The sequence below is a fragment of the Schistocerca cancellata genome, chromosome 10 (genome assembly GCF_023864275.1).
Source record: "Schistocerca cancellata isolate TAMUIC-IGC-003103 chromosome 10, iqSchCanc2.1, whole genome shotgun sequence".
In the NCBI taxonomy this organism is placed as follows: domain Eukaryota; kingdom Metazoa; phylum Arthropoda; class Insecta; order Orthoptera; family Acrididae; genus Schistocerca; species Schistocerca cancellata.
In genome coordinates, this window is record NC_064635.1 from 142,028,357 (window position 1) to 142,052,845 (window position 24,489).

General features: G+C 40.3%; 1 protein-coding gene across 1 annotated transcript in view; it reads left to right on the forward strand.

The window, feature by feature from the left end:
* The first annotated feature begins 466 nt into the window (after positions 1-466).
* The window catches only part of LOC126106606 (cytochrome P450 4C1-like), a 55,265-nt gene continuing 31,242 nt past the window's right edge, over positions 467-24,489 (forward strand). Inside the window, exons 1-3 of the mRNA XM_049912948.1 lie at positions 467-523; positions 16,614-16,721; positions 17,392-17,641. Coding sequence (XP_049768905.1) covers positions 17,427-17,641 — 215 coding nt within the window. The 5' untranslated portion in view covers positions 467-523; positions 16,614-16,721; positions 17,392-17,426. The remainder of the gene's footprint in view (positions 524-16,613; positions 16,722-17,391; positions 17,642-24,489) is intronic.

Below are 24,489 nucleotides of genomic sequence, written 5' to 3' on the forward strand. Positions count from 1 at the left end.
TGATATCAGATGTTGAGTCCCATAGTGCTTAGAGCCATTTTAAACTTCGATATATTTAGCAGTACGATCTATTTGTGGTGGAAATTTAATTTCTTGATTTGCAAAATATTTGCATGTGATACTCAAACGCTGAAAATATGTTTTATTATGAAGAACAATCTTCATAAGGAGGTGGTGAATTTCGACTCTTGTAAATCGTTAAACAATTAATCTGATAGGATAGTGTAAATTGACTATTTGCAGCCATTGTCCATGTTGCAATTGCTGCAATCTCGCAGTGGGATGCTTGTGTAATCACTCGTTATGGAATTATAAAGGGTTTCACTTAGCTCTATTTGTGTACTACTAGCGACAGACTAGATGACACCTGAAAAACTGGTATCTCTAGCTGTAGGATGAAGAGTAGGAGAAAGGAGGGGAGGGAGAGTTGGAGGTGAGTCAGTCAGTAGCTGTACATCGAGCTGAAAGCATCAGAAACTGCCGCCACTCCCTCCTGGTGAGATCTTTTGGATCAGTTTCTCAGGTAATTGTGTTATTACAACGATTTTTCTCATTTCCCAGCGCATGCGTAGCATTATGGTCTGCTGTTTAAGAGTATGTTTTCTTTTTAATTTCCATGACAATTTTGATGTTTAATTACAGCCTTGAAGCATTATCCGTCAGTTGTGGCAATTCGTATTGACGTTCCAACATTTCAGTTATAGTTTTATGCCCTGGACCTTCTTACCACGTATCTGTGTATAAGTTCCTCATTACCTATACAGTTGTAGGTCGGTAGGATGCAATTCTTCCGGTAGCAGCTATAGGATAGTTTTGAGTAGCACTGTGGACAAGAGCAGACATACAGTTGTGATCGGAAAGGGGAGCAAAACTCGTTTCAAGCGTCGCCAGTTGAGACCTATACACCAAAGCAAGCAGCTCTGATTCATTCAGTGTAGGGTTTCGAAGCAGGAAGAAGCTGTCTGCTGCACTGTCCGTTGACCGGCTATTTCGTACAAGTAAGCAAAGAAGGTTACTATGCTTTCAACTGCCTAATTTTGAACTAATTTTCGAGGTCAACCTCACTCTATACTGCCTTGCCCCCTGCATCCAAAAAGCACACACACAGATAACTGATAACAAGAGATTATCTTAGAACGTTTGACTGAGTAGAGAATACGAAAGAAAATATTCCTTATTAATTTCTGCATATACATTCATAGAGAAATAACTATTTCATTATTTTTGTTTGGTGTAGTTTTAGTGACAACCAACATAAATTTTAATTTGTTATGTACGTCTACATCTGAACCATATATTTCATTCTCCAGCCAGTAGTTTGACAAGTAAAAAGAAAGTTTATTCACCGTTTCTAATACAGGCCTAGTTTTTTTTCTGTAAACTATCTCCTTTATGCTTCAACAATCACTTCTGTTGCTTCTCGCAGTTCCTCTGGCTGAGTGCATCCGGGAATTTTAATTTTATTTCCGGCATTACACAGTTATTTAAACACTCAACCCGGATACATGTTGACAGATCATCAGCTCGAAATTCTTTCGGAATTTCAGTAATGTACTTTAACTTTACAATTTTTGCAAACTAATTCACATTGAATGATGTTACTCCAACAGTTTGAAACTCTGCAAATGCTTGTTCTGTTACTAAGAGCACAAAAGTGAGTGCAAAAGATTCAGAAGCAATATAACCATCATTTTTAAGCAGAACCAGATGTGAATGGGGCTTTATAAACAGATTTTTCGTCTCGGCTTTAATGTACTAAACGTTCTCGATGTCGGCATTTTCAGCCAGTACTCCGACATAAGGGCATTTTACCACAGCTATTTATAGAACATGCTGACCGCTTGTATTCTACACTTGCATCCAGGCTTTTCCGTACTGGGTGTGTAAAGTAAATTGTCAGTGTTTCCTGTACATCCACAGTGGCTTCTTCCTTTTTCATTAGTGGCGGCAATTGTTTTTGCCATGTATTCTAGTTTTCGTTTTCTATCTTCGACCTCTTCTGTTTCCAGTTTTTTTTTTTCACCTAGTACATTCACACAACAGAACAGAGTAATTTCTTTAATGGGGAATTATTTAAGCCCGTTTGATGTATTGTTTGTCTTTCTTAAGACTTGTGGTATAATACTATTTGTAGAAACAAATCTCAGTTCTATATCCGACGGCATTGTGGAGAACAATGCCCTGGATTGAGACAAACGTGTTTCTCCTGCTGTACTATAGCACTGTAATACTTATATTGTCTTTGTTGGAGTCGGTTTTAGCATCTCCACGTAATTTACAGGTGGATAATTAAAACTGTATGCTGTCCAGAATAACCTATAAGCACTTCTCGGTCTTGAGAGTGGGGCAGACTTACTTGCACATCAGTCAGTTGTCGGATTCTTAGTACCCCAGTGGACAAGCTGCACAACGTTGATAAACACTACACAGGAGCTAGTAGTTAGCAGACACTGCATGGCTGTATTTGGCGCAGAGTACAGTGGACCACATCTTAAGTACTCTATATCAGAGATTAAAAGACTTAAATAGTTTTACACACGGGCAAAGGAACAATCCATTCTGTAGTTTTATATTTTAGCCTCCAGTCTTGTAATATTATGTTTAGCCAAGAGAGATGAAAAGTTTCTCGTGGTCGCATGTCTGGACACTTTATAAGCTTATAAGGTGATTACCGATACCTTTATTCACACTTTTTCTTGTGATTTCATATATACATTTGTGATAAATCTTTACTCTGCAGTTTTAGGTTATCCACGTTAAACAACCTATTCCAGCGGTCATTTCGTTATACACAATTACAGTGCTGCTTCCCTGGCGGTCTCCTCCCATGCAGAAGTCGTGGTTTGATATTAGGTAGTCGCAAATCTCGATTTTATTACAAATCCCTGCCAAATCTTACGTTATGTTTTTTTCTTTTGTGTTTCATTTTATTTATGGCCTTCGGAAATGATCCATTCTGCCATCTCCGATGTTAGATGTGCTAAAAATTAAAAGATGTATTCGATCACACACACATACAGCCACTAATCGCATGCAATACTTACATTCGCTCGAACCTTATTAATTAAATCGTCATATGCCATACTCAACGTATGGAATGGGTAGTATTCGTGTCTCTTGAGAACTATCCTAGCGTGCATTGCATAAAACGTTTCAGTTATATGAAAGCAATAATATTCATTTAACTAGCGTTGTTTTCTGAATTTTTACGCAACCCTACGCAGCGGTGCGTAAACAAATTTACCGGCACACCAGACAACTCTTCCAATTGCAGATACTTACCATTAGTGCAGCCCATGCGATGCCAAATGGGTCGCCAGTCTTTAATATTGGTACATGAATGGCGACTTCTAAGTGACCATAAAAAAATTCCAGTTCATCCTTGGTTAAAAACTTTGTCCTGTTACAAAAATACCTAGGCCTCGGTACTCAGACTCTATAAAAATAACAAGTTATTTTAACTACACTACTGCCCATTAAAATTGCTACACCACGAAGATGACGTGCTACGACGCGAAATTTAATAGACAGGAAGAAGATGCTGTGATATACAAATGATTAGCTCTTCAGAGCATTCACACAAGGTTGGCGCCGGTGGCGACACCTACAACGTGCTGATATGAGGAAACTTTCCAACCGATTTCTCATAGACAAACAGCAGTTGACCGGCGTTGCCTGGTGAAACGTTGTTGTGATGCCTCGTGTAAGAAGGAGAAATGCATACCATCACGTTTCCGACTTTGATAAAGTTCGGATTGTAGCCTCTCGCGATTGCGGTTTATCGTATCGCGTTGGTGACTGTTAGCAGAATATGGAATCGGTGGGTTCAGGAGGGTAATACGGAACGCCGTGCTGGATCCCAACGGCCTCATATCACTAGCAGTCGAGATGACAGGCCTCTTATCCTCATGACTGTAACGGATCGAGCAGCGCCGTCTCGATCTCTGAGTCAACAGATGGGGACGTTTGCAAGACGACAACCATCTGCACGAACAGTTCGACGACGTTTGCAGCATCATGGACTCTACCCTTCATTCAATCCCTGCGAAACCCTACATTTCAGTAGTATAATGCACGACCGCATGTTGCAGGTCCTGTACGGGCCTTTCTGAATACAGAAAATGTTCGACTGCTGCCCTGGCCAGCACATTCTCGAGATCTCTCATCCACTGAAAACGTCTGGTCAATGGTGGCCGAACAACTGGCTCGTGACAATACACCAGTCACTACTCTTGATGAACTGTGGTATCATGTTGAAGCTGTATGGGCAGCTGTACCTGTACACGCCATCCAAGCTCTGTTTGACTCAATGCCCAGGCTTATAAAGGCCGTTATTACGGCCAGAAGTGGTTGTTCTGGGTACTGATTTCTCAGAATATATGCACCGAAATTGCGTGAAAATGGAATCACATGTCAGTTCTAGTATAATATATTTTTCCAATGAATACCCGTTTATCATCTGCATTTCTTCTTGGTGTACCAATTTTAATGGCCAGAAGTGTACTTCATCGAAACCAGAAACACAATTGGAGGAGGATGGTCCTTATACTATATACAGCAAACAAACTAAAAATGCACACCGCATAAGATTTTGTATTAATATTGATCAAAAACCATAGGTTACTTTATGGATTTAACAGTAATATTTATCTGCGGTAGAAAACTGTAAACTTCTTTTCTTTTTGCCAAACACGTCAATCTCTTTGTCTTCGAAACCCGGAATTTCGCTCTTTTACTATGGATGCCAAGAAGACACAAGCCTGGCAGACGGTCCGCTCAAGTTGTACTTCCGACCCTGATCTTCACTCCCTTGCAGTGCACTGAAGGAACACTCTGCGGTGTAGGCTGTGGGGGGGGGGGGGGGGGGGGGGTATAGTTTGGCAGACTATAAGCCGTCTCCTAGTTGCTGGGTAAAAGATAGTTCCTGCAAGTATATCATGGAGCTTTGTCTCTCTTTTTTTTTTTTTTCAAACGCTCTTTATTGATCCAGGCTTCAACCCATAATCTGACTCCTACTTCAACGTTATTGATTTGATTAAACTATTGTAAACTTTTTAGTCTCTCATTAAATCATCCTTCTTTTACATTTTCATTAAAAATAGGGGAAAAATTCCACCTTTGAACGTCCAAGGTGCTACTCCAGGCGTCCAAGATTTTCAGAATTTCTGGTTATCCTTCCAGGATAGCTACAATACTAGCCAGCCGCCAGTCTATTGTGCTTCAGCGCTCAGGTGCCCAGACTGTCCGGCTAGGGCTGCTTCCTCTGTTAAGCAGGACCAACACACTTGTGCGGGCTTTTCCACCCAGGACCTGAGTTGCGCCTGCCGTTTCATTCCCACTGGCGTTCCAACGTCTACTCGTATAGGCAATCATTTATGACGCCATTTTGATAATAAACACACTCCATCGCCTTTCACGCAATAAGCTCAAAAATGCCTCAAATGGCTCTGAGCACTATGGGACTTAACTTCTGAAGTCATCAGTCCCCTAGAACTTAGAACTACTTAAACCTAACTAACCTAAGGACATCATACACATCCATGCCCGAGGCACGATTCGAACCTGCGACCGCAGCGGTCGCTCGGTTCCAGACTGTAGCGCTTAGAACCGCTCGGCCACCCCGGCAGGCTCGTGCAATAAGCGTTAACAACTACGTACAAGGTGTACGTGACAATGTCAGTGTTATTTAAATATTCATATATACGGTGTAGAACCTATCAAATGATACCTAATTCCGGTTGTAAATCACTGCAAAGTATGTAGATGAGTACTTGCAAGGTGTGAAATTATAGCCACCTTACAAAAGGTATGTCTTTACCTTTTCCAAAGTTTGTGATAAGTGACGTGACTGTAGAATAGGTACTCTGATTGTAAATTTTCGCTCTGAAATAATCGTTGGGCGCTGAGAACCTGACATTCACATGCATCTGTGTGGCTGCCTTCCAGCCAATCTTGGGTCTTTTATATCTATATCACGTTCCTTACAGATTTCTTTCACTGCCTTGAGGATGTTTGTGAATTCTTCATTGCTTTCTCTCTGTTTTTGAAAATTGACTAGCGCGTCAGTGTTGTATCTGGCGGCAGAGTGGTGATCAATGTCAGTATCCTGGATTTTGTTCATTATTGATTCATGATACGAAGATTGCCTTGAGACAATGTGTAGACAAATAATAAAAGCAGCTGATAATTTGCGTTACCTATTTTCCTGGCATGTGATCTGATATCCTGGTTGTTTTCAATGTCGTTTGCTAGGTGACTGAGGCTATCCTTTATTGCCAAGACGTTTTCTCTGAATACCTTTATTGACGTATACTTGTGTACCACCTAGTTTCACAGAACAGTGAAATGTTATGTACTGCTTTCCTAAGCAATACACTTTCTCTAAAGAACCTAATAATTAAATGTACTGTCCCGACAGTGTTCGAATTTCCTGGAAACTGTGAAGGTCATCGGCACTAAATTAAGTATGTGCAATGCATAGTCGAAATAGCAGCTCGAGCATATTTTTCTTTGATCCTAACCATTACTCGAGTTTGATGGCCTACCGTTGTATGGCTCAAATGGTTCAAATGGCTCTGAGCACAGTGGGACTCAACTGCTGAGGTCATTAGTCCCCTAGAACTTAGAACTAATTAAACCTAACTAACCTAAGGACATCACAAACATCCATGCCCGTAGCAGGATTCGAACCTGCGACCGTAGCGGTCCTGCGGTTCCAGACTGCAGCGCCTTTAACCGCACGGCCACTTCGGCCGGCCCTACCGTTGTAGAACAACCGTCAAAGCCTAAGCCCATTAACGTAACCATATCAGTGCCCTAATTTTCGAGAAATTTTAACATAGATGAAGAACGTCCCTCATCGTCCAATGCAGTTCGCTCTGGAACTTCTAATGAGTGTGTAGGAGAACACCTTTCTGTCGAAACAAATTCATGATATACATCTCTGAAATAAATAAAATGAAATTTAACTTTAGAATAAGTTAATAGTAGTTCCCTTGAGAGGATCCCCAACCTGCCACAGTAAACCGACTGAAGAATTTAGTGTCTTTTTGATTAGAAACAATAAGATGCATAATTTATAATGGTGTATACTCACCTGAAAAATTGTAAAAATTTTGAACCGATGCAACGTAAGAGGAAAACTGAAGAACATTTACACTTTCCGCCGATTTACTTACACTATTTTAAAAGTTATTTAGACCAACTAAATGCACCAAACTAAGTCCAGACCAGACGTTGTGAACTATAGCCCTCTGTTGAAGAAGCTTATTTTTAATAAGTTAACAGTGACCGTAGGACAGGGGAGAGGGGATGATTAGTCAAGAGCGTTGCGCTTACATGAACTTTCTCGCTGTGTACCATGCCTTAGGAATGATTCAACTCATGTAATAAAGTGCAATACACAAGAAAAAATCGGTATATAAAATATTTTAGTGTTGAAAGACTTGTTATCTTTCTTTACTGCAATTTCATCCAGCACACCCCATATGGGCGGAAGGTAGGCTGTCAGCGGCACAGCACTCTGCTTTTCAGCCAAGAGTATTCATAAAGAGATAATAAAGGCGATAGAAAAATCAAAATATGAAGACTGTTTACATTTTAAATTAAAAAGATTGATGATGGACAGCTAAAGGGACACAGTTGCAATGAGGTGATATTCTTCCACGATAAAAGCGTTTGTGGACTTCACTTTCGCTTATATCTGAAGGACTTGAACTACCTGGGAATGTTGTGGGATGAGAGGATATGTTGGAGAGAGTCGGTTAAGAGTCGAGGGTCTGTTACGAGGAGAAACTATGGAGGGGATAGGTAGGAGATAAAGTGCATAGTAGGGACAAAAACGTTGGGAAGAATAGAGAGTGAGGAGGACTAATGATGGTGGGGAGGGTAGTGGTACAAGAAGAAAGGGACAGGGATGGATGGAGAGCGGAAAGGAGAGAGGAGCCCTGATGTGGAACGAGATACGTGGGGGAGTTGGTAGGAGGGACAAATGTCAGGACAGATCTCATTGCCCGAGAGAGGGAGTTCACTGACGTTTATGTGAGGTGTAGGTGTAGGGATGGAAGGATATGTTCGCCAAGGCGCAGCAGCATACCAGGGTTGGTGATCAGAGGCAAGACATTGAGCTTACCAGAACCTAATTTACGGATGGTACTGGAGAAGTGGCGGTGTTCAATGTGGGTGAGGAGGGATGGCACTTAGATAAGATGGTAGAGGATTCATGTGGGGGAAGGTAAACGGATGTAGAAAGCGAGGCAGAGTGCAGCGTGTACGCGTGTATCGATGATTCTCCATCTTAAATTCTTTGCTCACTTCACGTGCTCACAGATAACGAACTGCTGGCTGACACTTCGTTAAAGATCTTTTGGATGTGCAGGCTCCCACAAAATGTCAGGGAGGTTCTGTTGACCAGCAAACTCGCTCACTATTGGGGTCACCACTTTAGGTACACTATGTAATACCATCGAATAAATAATATTAAATATAGCGAACGTTTTTCGTTTTATTATACGCTTTCTTCAGGGCACTTATAACGAGACCAGATCACAAAGAAGTGTCCCAAGGAACTCAGTCCTTACATACAGATAACACATTTCATTCTAACTTCATAACCTGATCCAACTCGATTCCGCCACATTAATATCATTAGTACATATGTGCATTCCATGCAGTGTTGAGGCATTTTGTGGGAAATAACATCCCGCCGGCACGTCTGCACACTCTATCGCCAGTAAAAATTTAAGTTAAGTCAGCTGAGGAGGAAAAACAAACACATAGTATTCTAATACAGCATTCGTAATGTGCTGCTTGACACAGTCACGCCGATTAGATATGTGGGCGTAACGTATCAAAGCTATATGAAATGGAATGAGCATGTAAGGGCCGTAGTGTGGGAAGGCAAATAACCGATTTTGGTTTTTTGGGAGAATTTTAGAAAAGTGCGGATCATCTATAAAGCAGACGGCATATGGAACTCTGGAGCGATATATTCTTGACTTCTGCTAGAGTATTTGAGATCAATACCACGTCTGATTACAGGAAGACATTGAAGTAATTCAAAGGCTGGCTGCTCGATTTGTCACTGGTAGTTTGGAACAATACGCACATATTACAGTAATATTTCGAGACTTCAAACGGGACTCGCTAGAGGAAAGATACTTTTTTTCAAGAAGCCCTGTTGAGAAAATTTAGACAACAGGCATTTGAGGCTGACTGCAGAATGATTCTACTCCGTACATTTCGCGCAGTGACCATTGCAATAAAAATTGTGTAAATTGAGAATCATACGGAGGCTTAGCTCTGTTTGCGAGTGGAATGGGAAAGAAAACAGACTAGTACTGGTACAGGGTGCCCTCCTCCATGTGGTGGCTTGCGGAGTGTGTATGCAGATGTAGATGTAGATACTTCATAAAGTGCGATGTGGAGGGTCGGCATAGCTTCGTGAGACATCCTGTCGTTATTTCTGTAGCAGCTTAGCTTGTGGATGGTGTCGGAGCTGGCGCGTCGGTGAAGACCCTGCGCGCGTCGCGGGCGGCCCTTTGAACATCGCCACGACTAGGATGACCCGACCAATGAAGAGCCTCCAGGCCGCCAGAATGGTGTTTCAGGTGATGGGCACCTTCTTCTGGATCGAGATAAGTTTCGTGCTGCTAGACGGCGCCAAACGTTATAACGAACTGTTGACAGCCAACTGTACCGGCAAACATTCGGTGTACTTAGACGCACGTCCGCGTCAAGCTTTTGGTTATAACAAGCCACAGCCGCCACAAGTTGTCAACAGTGTAGCAGTTCTTCAGCAACAGGTCGAGTAAAGTACAGGGTCTGTCGAAAAGGACTTTACAGCTTTGGAATGATACAGAATTTGGTTCTGATCACTAAGGGACTTAACTTCTGAGGTCATCAGTCCCCTAGAACTTAGAACTACTGAAACCTAACTAATCTAAGGACATCACACACATCCATGCCCGAGGCAGGATTCGAACCCGCGACCGTAGCGCCTAGAACCACTCGGCCACCCTGATCGGCGATACATAATTCTATTGAAATAACTTATGGAATCAGTTGATGTGTCACTCTGTAACAAACATGCTCAACTTTCAGATAAACATGTCAAGTGTCACTTGGTTCGGTGTGACTATCATTTATGATGCGGCAAACGTCCCACTGGTAATCATTTTTTTTTTTTTTCACACTCGATGCAGAAAATCGGTACGTAACTTGTGGAACGGCAGCGTTTATTCGATTTTTCGTGTAAGCTGTAGGTCTGTCCGATGCGACATTTACGCCGCTCAGTTGTTGCACAATTCGTTTCATGAAACCAAAACAGCCAGCTAGCACGCTCCGTACCAATGAAAGTAGCCAGTTTATTCGTGCACTATACTGGCGCTCATGATGGCGCAATGGGGTAGTGATGCACTACGTGAATCAAACTTGAGGTTGCTTGCTACAAAATAGCTCCTCTACCGATTCTGTACGTTTTCTCAGTAAATTGCTGTATCATTTCAAAGTTGTGTAGTCGTTTGTGACTCACTCTGTATATTTATTTAAAGCGAACTTGTGTCACCTAACCATTTGCTTGCCTGTCCAGATTCCTACAGCGACATATCCCTTCCGCCTATTTATCAGTAGCAAGAAGGACATAACGTTTGGCTCCTCGGAAGATAACGGTTTCCGACTCCTATCATAACAGTTTCTTGTGACACAGTGCGCCTGGCAGAGTGGGGAGTCACCTGCTCCATTTTCAGTTTGATTTTGAAGGAGGGAAGTGTATGAACACAATGTGGAGATCTACCTAACCCTGCACGTCCACCCCAAACATCCTGCTCTTCACCTGGTTGCACCTCCCTCAGGAACACGGTTGATCTCTTAATACGGTTCTGCTGCACTTAAATGCTGTACACACATTTAACATTTGTTCTCCGTTTAAAGACAAATTTGAATCCTACCCATTAAAACAATATTTCTACTAATCTGCAGTTTTTCCGTCCCTTGCAACGTGGAAACAGTTAGCTACAGCGGGAAAAAGAGTAGGTCATTTTTGTAGGACATGTAGCGCAGTGTAATTTTGTACTGGGAGACATTTTCTCTAGGAAACGCAGAGTTCGAGTTATTCGAGAAAAACACAACAATGTGACTTTTAATAGCCTTCACGCCTACCCCCCATCCGCTCGTAAGCCCCCACTCCCCACCGGTCCCGTTTTTTAGTGTGTTGTTCGCGAGACTCCCTCTTATCACTGTGCAAAAATTGGAGCCGGTACGATTTGTTGGCCAAGATTCCTACGTTGACTGCACTATTCCGCTAGTACAGGTTAAGTCAGTGTTGGCGACAACGTCGAGGCTTCAAGCTGATGCTGAATATGTTTCGGGAGCGTACTTTATTTCAGGTTCATTCGTGAACAGGTTCTACTGTTTACGAAATGAGGTTTTCCATCATGATGACACGTGTTCTTGCAGAAAGGGATTTACAGATTTTTCCAGGAAATTAGACGTGACTATAGTGTTGACCCATTTAAAGTGCTACATAGATTCTTCGTTCCGCTATGAAAACGCTTTCTGATTCTGAATATCAGATCGAAGCCAGATCATGTCAATTTTAATCCTCGGTTAAAAATTTTCCATAAAAATTGGTATATTTCCAAGACGTTTTCACTGAAGTCAGTATAGTCCAAAAAAAGTTGATCATGTTCTTATAGGACTCACGCTTTGAGAGCCCTGCACACACTTACTTATGTATCCAGACAGTCCATCCATTCCAGGAGTCGAGGAACTCAACCAGTTTTACTTATTTTCTACAAAGATATTGCCAAGTATCGGTCACAGGGATTCCAAGATTTCCGAGAATGTTTTAATTTCAAAAGTGTAAATGTGGCATAATGTCACGCATGAGGCAGTCAACCACTATTATAATAATCAATAGTTCTCATTAAGGCTATCTGGGTAGCAAGGAATGACATTATTGCTCATATGACGCGTTTGTCATCATCATATTATGCAGGAGCGAGTACTGCACGTAGATACGGTGTTTCAAGTTGTATATGACACAACATTCGCAAAGATGTCTGATGATGGATAAATTCCGATACGCGTCGTACGAGCAAGAAAATCATTCCTTGCATGATGTTTGACTTTTACCATTGCTAACCAGTTTGGATGAATGTAGAACTACTGATCGTTTTAATTTCAAGAGTTTCGTCGGCTAAAAATAGAAAAAAAGAATTTTTTCGTTTGATTTAATTACAAAATAATAATTTTCAGATTGTTTTCCTTTACTTGTACCTTGAAACATTACTTCTTACCAAATTTCAGCATTGTAGATCAGCAGAAAGTACCCTATAGGTTTTGATGAGTGAGTTTCCAACTATCAAAATGTGCGACATAAACGGCCGTTCCATCTGACTGCACTAACTTAGAAGCTTCAGCCTTTTTACACTGGGACTATTGACTATTGACCGCAACTTGTGACATGAATCTGAACTTGACACATCTACCTCTTCCTGAGAAAACGGGTTTTCAAGAGAGTCAAGCAGGAAGACAGATACACAGACGGACACCAAAGCGGTCCTACAGGGATTCCTTTTTTACCATCTGAGGCACGGAACCCTAAAGAAAAGAAAACAAGTGGAAGCCCTTAAAACTGTCCCTCTCACAAAGCCAGAATCTCGCTGCACTAGTTCGAGGAGTATGATAGTGAACTCACTTTGGTGTCTTAACTACCAGATTCGCCTAATCCCATCCGCATGGAAACCCTTTTGCAGCGCTATAGGCGTCAGTTCCACCCCAAAAAGTCGTCAGGCCATAATTTACGGGGCACTTCTTGACATATTGGTAGGTGTGTCTGGTGCCGCAGACATCCAGAAATCTACCGGAGACTTGTCAGTCACATCCATGCCACGCGAGTTCGCCGCTGCACTGCGTTCCAAAAACGGACCGGTACGCTACTGAGAGTGTGGCCACAGCGTTTTGGTTCTCATTGTTCGATTGCACGCCTCATTTCAGCAACCACATATTTAGGCGCTTTGAAAGAGCAGTAGTCACTATAGAAAGTATCACTAAATGCCACGAGAATCACAGTGCAGTACTCACCACGTAGAAAATGTACAGTCTGCAGTTCGCGAGAACCCCTAGTCCAAATTGTGTGGATGTGTTCAGTGTCCGAAGTACTTTGCTGTTCAGAGCAGGCCAGAACTGTTTCAAGAGATAGCACGAAAATTAAGAGAAAGTTATAGCAACTTTAACCACCAACTATTGAACTTACATACTGTAATGGCGTAATGGTTCCAGAATGAGATTTTCACTCTGCAGCGGAGTGTGCGCTGATATGAAACTTCCTGGCGGATTAAAACTGTGTGCCGGACAGAGACTCGAACCCGGGACCTTTGCCTTTCGCGGGCAACTGAGCTACCCAAGCACGACTCACACCCTGTCCTCACAGCTTTCATATCAGCGCACACTCCGCTGCAGAGTGAAAATCTCAATCTGGAAACATCCCCCAGGCTATGGTTAAACCATGTCTCCGCAATATCCTTTCTTTCAGAAGTGCTAGTTCTGCAAGGTTCCCAGGAGAGCATCTGTAAAGTTTGGAAGGTAGGAGACGAGGTACTGGCAGAAGTAAAGTTGTGAGGAAGGGGCGTGAGTCGTGCTTGGGTAGCTCAGTTGGTAGAGCACTTGCCCGCGAAAGGCAAAGGTCCCGAGTTCGAGTCTCGGTCCGGCACACAGTTTTAATCTGCCAGGAAGTTTCATATCGGCGTAATGGCTATTTTCGGTGACCACTTTTAATGATAACATTTTGTTGTTCCCACCCATGGACCGTGCACATGGCCGTTGGTGGGGAGGCTTGCGTGCTTCAGCGATACAGATAGCTGTACTGTAGGTGCAACCACAATGAAAGGGTATCTGTGGAGAGGTCAGACAAACACATAGTTCCTGAAGAGGGGCAGCACCCTATTCAGTAGTTGCAGTGGCAACAGTCTGGATGGTTGACTGATCTGGCCCTTTAATATCAACCAAAACGGCCTTGCTGTGCTGGTACTGCAAACGGCTGAAAGCAAGGGGAAACTACAGCTGCAATTTTTCCCGAGGGCATGCACCTCTACTGTATGGTTAAATGATGGTGGCATCCTCTTGGGTAAAATATTCCAGGGACAAAACAGTCCCCCATTTGGATCTCAGGGTGCGGCTACTCAGGAAGACGTCGTTATCAGGAGAAACAAAACGGGCTTTCTACGGACCAGAGCGTGAAATGTCAGATCCCTTAATCGGGCAGGTAGGTTAGAAAATTTAAAAAGGGAACTGGATAAATGGATAGGTTAAAGTAACATACAGTGGGAATTAGTGAAGTTCCGTGACAAACGAACAGGCCTTTAGGTCAGGTGAATACAGGGTTATAAATACAAAATCTAACAGGGGGAATGCTGAATTGGGTTTAATAATGAGCAGGAAAATAAGAATGCGGACAAGCCACCATGACCAACATAGTGAGCGCATTATTGTAGCAAAGATAGACACGAAGCACACACCCACCACAGTAGTACAAGATTATACGCCTACTAGTAGTAGGTGAATATGGACTGGGGGGAAAGGAACGAAACAGGAAGCCGCCATGGAGAATTTTGCACAGAGTATAACTCAATTATAACCAACACTTGGTTTGAAAATCATTAGAGGAGGTTGTATACGTGGAAATGACCTTGAGAGTTTGGTAGGTTTCAGATTGATTATATAATAAGTAGATGCTGGTTTAGGAAGCAGATTTTAAATTTTAAGACATTTTCAGGGTCAGATGTGGACTCTGACCATAATTTATTGGTTATGAACTGTAGATTAAAACTGAAGAAACTGCGAAAAGGTCGGAATTTAAGGAGATGGGACCTACATAAAGTGAAGGAACCAGAGATTATAGAGGGTCCCATAGGGAGAATTAGGGAACGGTTGACAAGAACAGAGGAAAGGAATGAAATAGAAGAACAATGAGTAGCTCTGAGAGATGAAATAGTGAAGGCAGAAGCGGATCAAGTTGGTAAGAAGATGGCTGGTATAAATCCTTAGGTAACACAAGAGATACTGAATTTAATCGATGAAAGGATAAATTATAAAAAAGTAATAAATAAAGTGGGCGAAAGAGAATAGAAATTTCTAAAAAATGAGAAGGACAGGAAGTCCAAAATGTCTAAGTGGGAATGGCTAGAGGAGATATGTAAAGATGTAGAAGCATGTATCACTAGGGGTAAGATAGGTACTGCTTACAGGAAAATTAACCAGACCTTTAGAGGAAAGAGAACCACCTGTATGAGTAGTAAGAGCTCAGGTCGAGAATCAGTCGTAAGCAAAGGAGGGAAAGCAGAAAGATGGAAGGAATATATAGAGGGTCTATACAAGGGAGATGCACTTGAAGACAATATTATGGAAATGGAAGAGGACATAGAGGAAGATGAGAAGGGAAATATGATAGTCGGTGAAGAATTTGACAAAGCACTGAAATTGAAACAAGGCCCTGGGAGTAGACAACATTCCGTTAGAGCTACTGATAGTCTTGGGAGAGTCCGCCATGACAAAACTCTTCCATTTGGTGAGCAAGATGTATCAAGCAGGCGATACACCCTCAGGCTTCAAGAAGAGTATAATAATCCTGACTCCAAAGAAAGCAGGTGCTGACAGATGTGAAAATTACAGAACTATTAGTTACATAAGTCATGCCTGTAAAATACTAACACGAATCCTTTACAGAAGAATGGAAAAACTGGTAGAAGCTGACCTCGGGAAACTGAGGGAATTAGCTTAAATAATGAGACATTTAAAGTTATAGATGACTTTTGCTATTTGGGGAGCAAAATAACTGACGATCGTCGAAGTGGAGAGGAAACTAAATGCAGAAAGGCAGTTGCAAGGAAAGCATTTCTGAAGAAGAGAAATTTGTTAACATCGAGTATAGATTCAAGTGTCAGGAAGTCTTTTCTGAAAGTATTTGTATGGAGTGTAGTCATGAATCGAAGTGAAACATGGACGATTAATAGTTTAGACAATAAGAGAATTGAAGCATTCGAAATGTGGTGCCGCAGATGAATTCTGAAGATTAGATGGGTAGATCACGTAGCTAGTCAGGAGATACTGAATAATATTGGGGAGAAGAGGAATTTGTGGCAGAACGTGACTAGAAGGAGGGATCGGTTGGTAGCATATGTTCTGCGGCATCAAGGGATCACCAATTTAGAACTGGAGGGAAGCGTGGGTGTAAAAGTCGTAGAAGGAGACCAAGAGATGAATATGATATGGAGATTCAGACGGATGTAGGTTGTGGTAGTTACTTGGAAATGAAGAGGCTTGCACAGGATAGAGTAGCATGGAGAGCTTTCAGTCTTTGGACTGAAGACCACATCAACAACATTTTGTTGTTATTTAGGTGAAATTTTACAAAATACCTGTAGAAAGCGTATCACACTAACAAAACTGAAATGTTACAAGCTAATAAAATTTTAAATATGAAAAATTATTATTTATGCCTCTTTATAATAAAATTTTAATACACTTACCTCCACTCGAAAAGGTAAGTGACCTTTTTTCGCAAAAGTGTTTTTCATTTCATGCACTGTTTATAAGGGATGATCAAACTGTTTCAGTTTGGCGGCGTTTCTGCAGCACATATGCAACATAGCGCGACGCCCATGCCGATACATAAGCACCGATAAGTAGCCAAGAGATCAGCGCAGCATTCGTGAATGTTTCAGGTGAGTCTGCGGTAAATGCAGAAACGAGATTGGCGATGTTGTTACCAAGTGCTTCTAAGCAGGGCCAACTTGCTGTTATTCTTTTCTTGGTATCCAAAGGAAAAACAGCGGTAGACATCCATTAGAGGGTTCAGAATGTGTATGGAGCAACATATCTGTCGAAATCCACCACTGTAGAATGGTGCGCCACGTGCCATGCTGGTCGCGGCTCCACTCAGGACGCCCGTCGGCCTGGGAGGCCAGACCCATCCTGCTAACCCAAGTGGGAGGCAGTCGAGAACGCGCCCTGCAGCCCTGAACACACACCGCGTGACTATCGCACCTTCAGTCGTTTGGAAACGGACTTTAAGGGTGGCCGATTCCTGTCGTGAGAGGCTGTACACTTATTCACGCACCAGAACACAGTGTCTTACTTAATGGGTATTCTCATCTTGGTGCATCGCCTGGATGATTGCCTCCATGACCATGGCAAGTTTGTCTCACTGGTACACCGATTCTGGACTGTATGTTTTCTAACAGAAACATTTTGACTGTTCCTTATATGAACGTAATACTTTTCGATCGCCAGTGTTGTTGACGAATCATTTGGTGCTGACTATTATTTCTGAACGTTACTGTACACAGTACTGAGAAACATGAGAATATGTGACCAGCTGTGTTCTGACTGCAGGTCGATTATTGGGAACCCACATTGCCTGTTGACCTATGGCGTGGTGGCTGTGGCTGTTGGTGCAGTTGGTGGTGTGGTGCTGCACGGGCTTGGTGGCGGTGCTGTGGTGGAAGTGGGCCACCAAGCCCCACATCGACGCTCCAGGGCCGCCCACGCTGCCCATCATTGGGAACATTCTGGACTTCCTCGAAATGCCGGTGACCCTCCGTAAGATGTTCGAGCTCCACCACCAGTATGGGGACTTGACGAGGTGAGCTTATGGCATCTGGTGGGAGAGTGGTCGGACACAACAAAATGTGCAGACTGAAACATGACGTCTAACCACTGGAAATAAGTAACACAATTTTGGACGATATGATACTTCTGCATAACTCGAGGCTTTACGGTATTAATGAAGTGAACAATGGTTCTTTTGATAGAGATAAACTAACAATGATGTGCTGCAAAGCGGAGTAGCCCTCAAGGTGCTGTTCTGATGTATCACTTTTACTAACAACCTAAGGCAAAGTCCTAAATGCTTGATGATCCCTTCAAAAAATAGATTAAGTATCTGTAGAGGCCATTTTATGCTGACTGTTCCCCCTAAGGAGATATGTATTGGGGATATAAACGCAGTTTTACAAATTTTCTATACAAACAACCGTAAAAAATCAAATGTCCCATTTTTAGACGAAATAGAAAATAATTACACTCACATAAAATGACATATATATATATATATATATATATATATATATATATATATATATATATAAAGTAATTGCAAAAAGTCAACTTACATTCTCATCCCACCTATGAGTGCAAATTGAAAAGTACATGAAATTGTCCTTTCAGATACTTTTGAAGTAAAGCAAGATTCATAGTAAAAATTCCAAATCATGAAACTCATTATCACTATTTTTAAGCTTCTTCATTCCTTTATATCTCAGTTTAATACTTCCATCTTCAAGAAACCGAAAGCCCCAACCAGTAATTAATTTATTAATTATATCCATTTAGTAAAATTCTCTCAAATTTATTATGAAGTCCTATACAAATTTGTCACCAAATCTAGTTTAAATATTCACAACACTTAACCTAATACAATTCATTAACTTCTAGCTCACTAACGTTTTTAAACCAATTGCAGTTGCTTGCATTGTTAAACTTCTTCAGTAGAGTATCAATTTATTTAAATTAAAATTTAACATATTTACAAATTTTTAATCTTACAAATATTACTAATCTGTCTCTCTCTCTTCTCAGTGATCACAGGTCCTGTAGACCAAGCGCTGCATCTACGATCTGCTTCCACCGCCTTCTGTCTCTCGCAGCCTCTCTCCCCCCTGCGGAAATTCCTAATGCTGCAATGTCCAACTCTATGTCATCTTTACACATTCTATGAGGTCGGTCCAATGGTCTTGTTGCCAGGAGAGTTCCTTTAAATGCTTTCTTGGTGATTCTGTTGTTTTCCATTCTGGCCAATGTCCAGCCATTGCAGTTTCATACTTTTTAATTTCTGGATGATAGTGGGTTGCTTCATTAACTGATAAATTTCATTGTTCTTTCGAATTCTCCATACGCCATTCTCCAACACAGGTCCCCAGATTTTTCTCATTACTTTTCTTTCGAAAACATTGTTCTTCTCTTTCATTCTTTGTAAGCGTCCAGCTTTCTTATCCATACAGTACTTTTGAGTGGATTGCCTAGTGAGTACAGACATCGTGACACTGCAACTATTCTTTCATTTATATCCATTGTTATTATATTTTTACTGTTGAAACGTGATCCAAGGTATTTAAACTGGAGAACTTTTCTGAATTTAGAATGTTGATCAATTTCAAAGTCAGGATTTGGGTTTATGACTCAGACTATTTCCATGTATTCGGCTTTCTCTTGGTTAATCAAAAGCCCGATTTTGCTGGCACTGTGCCTGAGAGATCTGTACATATCTTTCAGTTCTTCTTCATTTTCATTCAGCAACACTATATCATCAGCATAACCCAAGAGTTTTACTTCGCTGTGTTCGAATCGGAGACCATTGTATAGATGTAAATTACTCTCCCGAACCACTTTCTCTAATGCAAGGTTTCCTGTCGTAAGTCTGTTTTAATTGGAAAGGTGGGGGATACAGATGCTCTGAACTTCACTGCAGCCTGGGGGCCATCCATGCAAGATTGCATCATCCTAGTGATTTTACTGGGTACACTAAATTCTTGTAATGTGTTGTAGAGGCTACTCCTGTGGATGCTGTCGTACGCTCGCTGGAAGTCAATGAAGAGACGGTGGATGTTTTTGTTAAATTCCCAGTATTTCTCAAAGATCTGTCATACAGCAAACAAATTGTCAGTTGTGGAACGGTTTGTTCGAAATCCAGCCTGGTAAACTTGAATAATGTTTTCTACATAAGGTTTACGTTTTTCCAGAATGGTCATTGATAGGATTTTGTATATTATGTTCAGCAAACTGATTCCTCTGTAATTTCCACATTCCATTCTTTCTTGTGTATGGGACATATTATTGCAGTTTTCCAATCTTCAGGTAGTGTTTCAGTTTTCCAGATCATTGTGATAAGATTATAAATTTCTTTGTGTAGTTTGCTTCCACCCTCTTTTAACATCCCTGCTGATATCTGGCCCTCGCCTGCTGCCTTGTTGTTTTTGAGCTTTTGAATGGAGTGGATCACTTCCTGTTCTGTGATTCTACATTCGTCATTATTAATGCTGTCACTCACAGTCATTGCGTAATTGAATGTTATGTGTGGATCAATGCAATTTAACATTTGTGAGAAATACTGTTTCCATCTTTCTAGGATACCTTCCAGCTGCGTTAGCATATTTTGATTTTTAGGTTTTAAGAATAGGTTTTCGCTTTGATAACCTCTCTTACATTTCTTTGTATACAACAACTTCTTTGAGTTTCCATTCCTGCTTTCCAATTGTATAGATTCTAGGACTCCAGTTAGATATTTCCTTTTCTCTGTTCATAGAGCTCCTGCTGTTTCTCTTCTAACCGCACTGAACATCTCCCTCCTGTCCTCTCTCTCCTTATTATGCAGCCACAGTATCCTGGCTTCTTTCCTCCTTTCTACTGCTCTCTGACACTTTTCGTTGAACCATTTCTGTTTCTTCGGTTTCTTTTTCTTTCCCAGTGTTTTTTCTGCTGCATCTGTTACTACAGTCTTTATTCTTTCCCAAGCCTTCTCGACACTATTTTCCTCCTCAGGTTCTTGCAGTGCTGTAAATCGGTTATTTATTTCAATCACATAGGCTTCTTTAACAGACAGTTCGTTCAGTCGTTCGATTCTAAATTAGGTTTTGGTTTGGCTTTTGGTTGTTGATTCCAAATCATCTTGATTTTCATCTTTCTTATCACTAGGAAATGATCTGAGCCAATTTCAGCTCCTCTGTACGTTCTGACATCTCTTATAAATGAAGTGAAACGTTGATCTGTCATAACATGGTCAATCTGATTTACTGTTTTGCCATCTGGAGAGCACCATGTATATTTGTGTATATCTTTCTGAGGGAACATCGTCGAGCAAATTCTCGTATTCTTTGGCAGTGCAAAGTTGATCATTTTTAATCGATTTTCATTTGTGGTTGAGTGCTTGCTATGTTTTCCTATTGTGAGGATGAACATATCCTCTTTACCTATTTTTCCATTAAAGTCTCCTAAGATAATTCTCATATTTCTTGTTGGAATACTTTCGACTACTCTCTCTAATTCTTCATAGAACTCATCTTTCCCATCCTCAGTTGAATCTTCAGTCAGTGCATGGACATTTATGAACGTTATATCGTACCACTGTGTTTGAATGTTATGTGAGACATTCTTTTGTTAATAGGATGGAATTCCTTAATCCGAATAACAATCCTTTTCTTAACAGTAAAACCAGTACCAAATTCGTGATGTTTTTCATCTCCCACATAAAAAATGACAAAATTATCCTCCGAGTGTACCCCTTCTCCAAGCCACCTAACTTCTTGTAGAGCTGCAATATCTGTCTTGTATGGTTTTAGTTCAGATATCAAAGTAGCTGCTGCTGCTGGTTTATTAAGACTACGAACGTTCCATGTCCCAAATGTGAAGCAGTGTTTCTTGTTTCTATCTCGTGAATTCCTGTTCCATAGCCTATGTCCGTTTCCTTTGAATCCATTTTCTGAGGCAAATCGTTGATGTGAGGCAGTAGGTATAGAACCCCTGGCATCGTTACGAGTGCAGTGCAAGTTAAGCATGGTGATGGGGCTGCCACCTCACAGCTTCCAAGCTTGCTGAGTAATGGATTACCATTTCCTAGACAGATTGCCTTTCCCAGACTCTGATCTCTACCTGCCCTGTAGAAATGCCTTCCACGTCTTCTACCGATGGAATGCTATAAAAAACATTCTGTTCCAGCATCTGAGCTGTTGACATCCTCTTCACTGGTTTTGGTCCATCCTGAATATTTTATTTCCCTGGTACCCACCATATCCAGTGAGCATTCCCCTATCTCTCACCTGGGGAGGCGCCCTATGACTAATGTGTGCGTCAAATGAAAATTTTGTTTTTGTTGATAGAAATAATAAACCAAGAGAGAGACAAGTCACATGTCATATTTGCAAAGAATATTTTAAACCATCTTTAATAACTTACCAAATCAATTACAAAACTATACTGAAGCCTATACATTATTTTTTAAGTTTCTCACCCAATATCTGGATATTTAAGAACCAGGAGTACAATAAAAATCTGATAATAAACTTATTCCATTTGGATAATAAATGTGATGTGGATTTTATGTTGATATTAATAGGGATAGAAGAGATTTTTTAATATCCATAGTCTCCATTTATATAGAAGGATTTCTCTTTATACTTCATTTATTAAATTTTGTATGTCATAAATGGCCTCATAAAAAAGTAACCAGATGTCTACAGGGGTTTACAATGTGAAAAAGATACTAGAAATGATATATAATACAACTGAATTAACGTCTTTATTTTTTAAAGAAGGTAACAGTTATGAAAGTATAAAATACATACAAGATGATAATAATGACTAATGACATATGGTAATGTATTTATTTTATTTTTCAATATATATTTTTTATCAGCATGAAGACTCAACACTTTCTTGTTTACTTAAAATGTGCAAGTTTCATGTTTTTCACTTTGAATCACATTCATCATTCTGTATTGTCACACATTATTAGATAAACATTCTTTAAATTCTTCTAAATTTAGTCTGATTTTAATAACACATTTATTAACACCTTTAGATTTTTTCTCTATCTTATCAACAACCTTATAAGCATAAATCTATGGTCTCAAACCTAAGAATCCTTCTGTTATTATTCCATTATATTCATCTTTCACTTTTCCTAAAACTTTTTTGTTTACTTGTGAAATAACATAAATGTTAATTGTTGGATAATCACTTGTATCAAAGCAATAAATCATCAAATTCATGTCTTCATATAAATATTTAGTATGTATATTGTAATTGTAACTGTGTATATCTCACTAACAAAAATCAATACTTTAAATAGGAACATTGTAGGTTAGGCTGTACTATGATTGTTATTAACATTCAATGAAACAACAAGTTTACTGTTTTCTATCTTTGTTTATTTATCTCCATAATACGTTTCAAAGGTTTAAACCTCCATCATCAGTTACATTTACATTTCTTGGTATCATATGTGTGTGTGTTTTGTTACGATTTTTTGGAGGAACTTGTGGCACTGTCTAGTGAGAGAAACAATACAGTACTTCAGAACATGATTTTGGGTTCCTTTTAACAAAAATTAAACGTACATCTAACACTAAAAATAAAATAAAATACAATAAAATAAAATGAAACAGAGTACCTCTAGTGGTCACAGATTCCTTTCATTGCCATAATACATCACATGTATATTTTGTAAACAAATATGATGTCGGGAAACTGCTAGGTGTAAGGATCACATAGCAGAAGGGCAACATTATCACAAACTACAAAGACTACACATTGTAACATCATTATTATAGAATAAATTTTTAAAGATGTTATAGATATATGCTTGGAGGTGTTGACTATATGTGTTGGAATAAATATTTTAGATTGCGTGTAAATCCGATGTTGTCAAATTAATATATCGTAAACTTCGTATCTGTTTATATAATAAGGTGATGTGTTGCAACCTTTATATATAATAATTATGTTGGCTACAGTCATAAAATTATACACAATTAACAATTTTGTATGGGATTCAGAGACAAAAATAGAAGGCTGCATGCAGAGTGAGAGGAAGAGGAAGAGGAAGAGAAAGTGAGAGGAAGAGAGAGGGTGGAATGAGTGACTGGATGAGAGCAAACTTTTCAAAGCTGGAGTTCTAAGGATTATATCTGTTACATGTAATAACTTCCTAAGGGTTGGGGTAACACATTGGTTCATGATTGAAAATATGAAGATAGATGTACAGTTTGTGCCATTAGTTGTTGTACATATTGTTTCAAGCTGATAAGAGTATAACGTTGTTAGTGTGATGGTATATTAGTGAATGAGGTCAATCCTTTGGACATTTGGGGGATGTCATGGTAACATAATTAGATATTTATGGTAAATATTAAGGTCTGTGTGTGTTCTGTGTGCATGGGTTTGTGTGTGTGTGTACTGCAGATTTAATGACATAGGCAGTTGCTGAAAATATTGATGATACTATTGTAAAGACTGTCATTTTTTGTCATTTAAGATGAATTTAGGTTGTTTTGTTAGTTGTTCATATATCTGTAGTGTTTAGAGAATGTCTAGTTTTTTGCGATTAGGTTGGATGCATAGAATTCTGATACTTGTGTTATTAACATGGTGTTTTGTTTCATGCAGGTGGGTGACTACTGCTGATGTGTTGTATGATTTGTTTTTTAGTGCTGCCATGTTTTCTTCTACTCTAATCTCAAGTGATCTGTCTGTCTGGCCTATGTAGATGTCGTCACAGTCTAAACGTTCAATTTTGTAAACAGCTGTGCAGTGAACTGGGTTTCATCTGCTGATATTACAGAGTAACTTCTGTCCCATCTTGTTTTTTTTTTTTTTTTTGTGGTAAAGGATATGTTTAGCCTTTTCGTGTGAAGACATTGGCAATTTAATATGAAATGT